Source organism: Sciurus carolinensis, chromosome 17, assembly GCF_902686445.1.
Source record: "Sciurus carolinensis chromosome 17, mSciCar1.2, whole genome shotgun sequence".
NCBI classification, from domain to species: Eukaryota; Metazoa; Chordata; class Mammalia; order Rodentia; family Sciuridae; genus Sciurus; species Sciurus carolinensis.
Genome location: NC_062229.1, coordinates 10,618,785 through 10,625,116, shown reverse-complemented (window position 1 = coordinate 10,625,116; position 6,332 = coordinate 10,618,785). Strand labels below are relative to the sequence as shown.

Below are 6,332 nucleotides of genomic sequence, written 5' to 3'. Positions count from 1 at the left end.
TGCTTGGTACCCAGGCACCTTCCACCTCATCTTTAGAGTTGACGACATGCAGGCTAAAGTAGGGGCTTCCTAATACACACAATCATGGTAGAAAGAAACACAGGTGTGGGGGCCCACCTGACCCATCAAACTGAAAAGCTGCTCATTGACTGTAGTATGATTTTGGACACTCAAAGCATACAACTCGTGACTGCCCAAAAGGTGATCATATCACAGACTCGAAGAACTTCATAATGTTAATGTCTGAAAATTAACATCAATTAATGCTTTGCACCAAATACTAGTTTCTTAAGTCCACGTTCATTATGGTACATTTAAATTACAAAAACCTTGACATTATTACCATTGTTGCATAGCTTAGACATAATTGTGAAATAATCACTGTTACCTATTTCCAACATTTTTTATCTAACCAAAGTGAAACCTCATCCCCAATGTACAGAGAACCAAACACCCTTTCCCAATATGAGTTCCAACCATTCTACTATAAAACTTGGTGAGAAATTAGCATAAGGGACATATTGACAGGACCAGGTATTGAGCTTTGTTGCATTTTCAAACATGAATTGCAACCAGACACCATGGGGGCTGAGATTAGATTATCCTGCGGTGCAGCCTCCTCAGGGCACTTTTAATGTCCCTGTTCCTCAGGCTGTAGATGAAGGGGTTCAGCATGGGGGTGACCACAGTGTACATCAGTGAAGCCACTGCACCCTTTCTAGGAGAATTTGATACAACTGATCCAAAGTACACTCCAAAGACTGTTCCTAAAAATAAGCAAACAACTGCCAGGTGAGAACCACAGGTGAAGAAGGCTTTGCAATTCCCACCTGAGCCTGGGATCCTTAGAATAGAAGAAATAATTTTATAGTAAGAGAAAAGAATTCCTGAGATGGGAAAAAGGCCATATAGGACAATAAGAACATATTTGACAATGATATTAGAGAAGGTATCAGAACAGGAAAGATTCAGAAGTTGAGAAAGGTCACAGAAGAAACTAGAAATCTCCACATCCTTGAAGCTGGTAATTTTTAAGATCATCAAATTGTGCAACTGGAAGTCCAAAAGACTCAGCAAAAATGACACCAAAACTAAGAAGCCACAGAGTTGAGGGTTCATAATGACTGAATAATGCAGCGGGTGACAGATGGCCACAAACTGGTCATAGGCCATCACAGTCAGAAGCATATAATCCATACAGACAAAAATGGTAAAAAGAGACATTTGTGTCAAGCATCCCACATAGGAAATGACTTCATTGTGAGTTTGAATGTTGACAATCATGTTTGGGACTGTGGTGGAGATGAAACCAATGTCAGCCAAGGACAGGTTGGAGAGGAAGAAGTACATTGGGGTGTGGAGGTGGGAGTCAGAGCTGACAGCCAGGATGATGAGCAGGTTCCCAAGCACTGTGACCAGGTACATGGACAGGAACAGTCCAAAGAGAACCAGCTGCAGTTCTGGATCCTCTGAGAGGCTCATGAGATGGAATTCAGAGACACGTGTTAGATTTCGTGCTTCTATGTTGCCTGGAAAGCTTCTGAAAACCAAATAGGATGTTAAACAAAATGCATAAAACAACCACCCTTCATTCTGGAAACATTTAAGTTCAAGTTTGCACAAGGAAGGTACTCACGCTTTAGTTTCACACATCTTCAACAATAATGCTCGGTAGTCAAACAGCCAGTCTCCACACACTCTTTCAATATTACTTTCTCCCTCATTCACCTCTCTTTCCATACTCACTTTACAGACATTGAGCTGAACAATGTTAGAAGTCAGGAGCAGAGGAGAGAAGAAGTTCCTGATCACAATGAAATATAGCTTAGGGTTTAAGGGGCAAATGGCGAATAAGTAAAGGACTTCCTATAAGAGAAATTAAGAAGCAGTTTGATACACCTCATTTAGCTCTAAGGTCTTTGGACAAAGTCCTTTGACAGGATGTTTAAGACCAGATAAGAACTGCTTCTCCTGACAACCAGATCAAGGGTGAGGATTCATAACCAGAACACAGTATGTGCCCATTTTCTTCTTTGATCTTCTCATTTGCCTCTTTTGTGGATTTAACTTATCTCTTTAAAGATTATGTAAACTAAAAATATAATTTTATAATTAATTTTATTTATAATAAGCATATTTTTGTTACATAAAAATAAGAACTTCAAATTTAGATAAGATTGAGTCCGTGCACACAATCAATAGTAGCACTGACCACAAATGGGCAGTAGTGTGTGCTGTACCTGTCGACGGTTTTAAAATCATAGACAGTAAGACTCTTCTTTGAACAGTTGAATTTTATGCAGGCTTATTGTATCCACCCATATAATATCAGCAAAATATCTCTTACATAAAATGCCTCTTCACTTGTTTCATTTTCTTGACTCTGTACTCCATCTGGCCTGATCAAACTAGGTCATGGTTTCTTGATCTCAACTCATCAATTCAATTTTGTGATCTAAGCACCAGGAAAGCCCCAAATCTCTGGTTTAATTTCAGTGCTTTTTTCTTCTTCATGGAATTTCCGGTGAGTTGTTACTCACACATTGATTTCAATTCTCTGATTTAGGTTACATGAAGTACACTTGGATTCATTACTTCACATTTCTTGCTGTAATTGAATTGGGTACTGTGCAAATCAGAGTATATTAAGTAATAATGTAACAACTTCTTGGAAACTTCATTTGTAGAATGGGAGTAGTAATTGTCTACCTCATATGGTTGTCATCAGGAAAATTTTCTTACAAACCTCTCATGTTGCATATCTTGTACTTCTCTCCCATTATTAAGTCTACCTGTGCATATTTTAGAATATCCATACACAGTGATGTCAGAACAACACCAATTGTATCAGCATATCCACATGCAAAGTTCACAGTGTTCTTTTCTTACATCAGACTTGCAATCCAATGTCTAATAATATCCTGGCAGGTAGGACATGCTCCATGAATATTACCTACTCTTATTGTCCATAATATCCATTACTTATATAGAAACATATGACTGTTATAACACTGTGTCAGGACTAACATTGGACAGACATCTGCATCATTATGTAAGTCATTTGAGTCTCATATCTCTGCCTGATTCCATTCTCCTGCAAGCCTGTCTCCCAGACACACCTACTGTCATGAAGTAGGGAGGTATCATTTTCTGTTGGTGTTTTCATGTCAGAATCATCTACCACACAGTTTTCCTTTACAAATTTGCCTTTAAAGTACCTAAAAGTATTCATCTAAGTATTCTGCAAAACAATACCTATTGCCCATTAAATATATCAGTTTACATTAATCTTCACATAATTCCTTTGTGAAGTACATTCCTCTTCTTCAAAGTCTTTATATAATGCAAAGTGTTACCTGAAGAAAGAACATCATCACTTAATTGGATAGTTTATTAATATGGAAATCATTTCAAAACCCTTCGGCCAATCTCCATGTCACTCAAAAAAGAATGTTGCATAATATGTTGGTCCTGGCTAGGGGGTTGATTTCCAATTAAAAAAAAAATGCATGTTCAAATTTGAAATTAGTTACTGACATTTATGTCCGTACAAAAACAGTCAAATCAGAATCATCAGGGTACCCTCTCAGTTCTAATACATATTATGTAAATGAAGTGTCACACTAACAATAATATTCTGTCCTTGATGAATTCTCAAGAAATTTCGTCTTGTGTATGGAATACTGTTTCCCTCTGGCTCCAGCAGAAGAGATGGTGCCCTGGGCTGGAGTCAGGGAGGCCACATTTCAGACCCACATCACACCTGCCAGGGTGAGCACAGTGTGTGAATCTCTCCTCCTCTCCCTGCTCACTGCTAAATGGAAACAGAAAATAACACCATCTCTACAGCATGTGCAGCATCAAAGGGAAATTTGAAACTCAATAAATATTTGGTCACTGCGATTTTAATAAGCAAACTGCATGATTAGGTAACTATCAGCATTATGGAGGAAAGCCATGGTCAAGGGCAGTGGAGACTGGAGTGAAGTGCAGCTCTGACTGTGCCTCAGTGGAAGGTGCAGGTTCAGTGCCCTTCAGCTCTGCCTTTTTACCTTTCCTCGAACCCATGAAAATCTCTGCCATGATTTCTGAAAATGTGTGTACTGTGGATGATATGAAATAAAATTAAAGGGTCCCTATGTCCAAAACATGGACACAAAAAGACACTTTTAATTTGTCTCTATTCCCATGGACACTGCTGGAAGGAAGGAATGTACAGACAGGAGGCCACAAGTCTGTTAAACCAAACAGATTTTAGCCAATTTAGGAAAGAATGATGGATGTTTCAATGCTCATCAGATTTGCCCTGGTTTCTTCCCTGGGCCAAGCAGAACACAGACCCCAGGGAGTAAGAAATAGAAGAAAATGATACATTCTTTCCAAACACACAGCACATGTATCTGTTAGGGCAAAAATAAAGTGTCCATCCAAACAAAGGAAAAATGGTCATTTGGAGTCACTGGACATATTAGTTGAGGGGCATGACCTAGTCATGATTAACAGTAACAATAATATCAGGATTTTATTTTGCCTGATTTTATTGATATATCCCATATTATTCTAATAAGTGATCCAAGTATTTATCCTTTCTCACTGCAGTTATATCAACTAGAAGTCATTCAGATGACAAGGCTGAATCTAGACACCAGTTAAACCAGGGACAGTTTTACAGAGATCATAACTGGTACTGAGAGACTCTGAAACAGACCAAGTAAATATTTTTATTCTTTCCCACCTTTCAGTATCAGTCCAGAGACCTTAACAATGGGTAAATCTCAGATACATTTAAAAAATATTTCCAGTTTCATGAATGGGAATGAAATCAAACCTGACCTCAGGTGTGCTGTGAGATTGAGAGGGCCATTTTCCAGCACAGAGGAGCATGTGGTGAGGTTCAGGAGGTTCTGGGGGGGCTCAAGAGGGTGATCTGTGCTAAATGAGCCTCTCCTGCTGAGACCTCTCTTGTGACCTGTGGCTGTTCTTCCATAGTGCATGCACTGCTCTGCCCTGTGATCACCAAGAAACCCACAAGGAACAGCACCCTGGGCAAGGCTCTCTTTCTTCAGTGACAAGGAAGAGGAATGGCTGTTGGGTTCCTGATGGGATGGATAGCCTGCCAGGATTCTCATCTGATGCCCTGGGTCCATAGTCAGACAGCCCAATGCAAACAAGGCTTAACCCCTACCCAAGAAATGAATACAAGTTACATAAGTATAACACACTTTTCATTTTCTGTAATATAATTATATTATGGACACCTATAACTAAAGTGAGATGGTACACATGAAATGACATTGAACACATTGCTCAGCACCTGAGCCTGGGAAATCCTGCAGCCCTGCACATTAGTTCACGGTGCTCGGGCTTCTGTCACCCTCCTCATCATCCTTATCACCAACATACATCCTACAGCTTAGGAAGCACTTCTGAAGGACCATTTTGTGCTGCTGTGGGTGAGATTTCTGTATGAATTAGAACCAGTGTGGGTGGAGAGCACATTGTGAATAAGATTTCTGATCTCCCTATCTGAAACAGAGTCTGAACCCCACAATCCCAAGGTGGAACCTGCATGCTGGTGTCCTCCCATCTGGCTACACTGTAGTGTTTGTTCTTGTGCTGAGGTAACAGTATTTCCAACAATCCTTCCCACATCCATGTCCCCTCCACACTTATAGGGTTCCAATGCTTCTCTGCTGGGTCATGACCAAGAGGTGCTAATCCCAAGACCCTAACAAGTGTGTAGCCCAGTGAAGATTTGGTTGTGTCCACAGGTACAGATTGTGTCTTCAGGAGCTTCCTGATGCAGACACCCCCAGGAGGAGACACCACCTTGCAGCTTACTGGACAAGAACAATCAACTGAAGGGCAGCAGGCACAGGATCAATGTGAACTATTATAGGACCTTGGAAGATCAATACACAGAGCTTGTAATTAGACTAATTGGTCCATGAAATACAAATCTCCAAGGATTTCCTATCATTAATGGGGAAGACAAAAGAAAATAAATTTCTCCATAAGTTTATGGCCCTAGATCTAATTAGGAAGAAATGTACATATTCTATTTTTAGTCTTTATTTCTGCATTTCTTGAAGAGACATCTGTGATTAAGGTCCATTTTATTGGGGAAAATAAAAATACAAAAAATTACCATTTGAACCACATTAACCACATTAACTATACACTTCAGTGACATTAATTTCATTCCCATTGTTGTGCCATGGTCACCATCATCCAAATCCAGATATTTTCATCTTATAAAATTTAAATGTTGTGCCCAGGTGAAAAAACTCACCATCCCAGCTGTAGGGAACATTCCTCAAGCTTATCTGTCA

The 6,332-nt window shown here is 39.7% G+C and overlaps 1 protein-coding gene across 1 annotated transcript; it reads right to left on the bottom strand.

Moving 5' to 3' along the window:
• Positions 1-594: 594 nt before the first annotated feature.
• Positions 595-1,518, bottom strand: LOC124967834 (olfactory receptor 7E24-like). Its single transcript, XM_047530196.1, has one exon. It carries the CDS (start codon positions 1,480-1,482, stop codon positions 595-597), a length of 888 nt encoding a protein of 295 aa, XP_047386152.1. The 5' UTR covers positions 1,483-1,518.
• Between the last annotated feature and the right edge of the window lie 4,814 nt (positions 1,519-6,332).

Excerpts from the sequence above, each read along its gene's own strand:
- LOC124967834 (XM_047530196.1), bottom strand. The coding sequence starts at position 1,482 with ATGAGCCTCTCAGAGGATCCAGAACTGCAGCTGGTTCTCTTTGGACTG.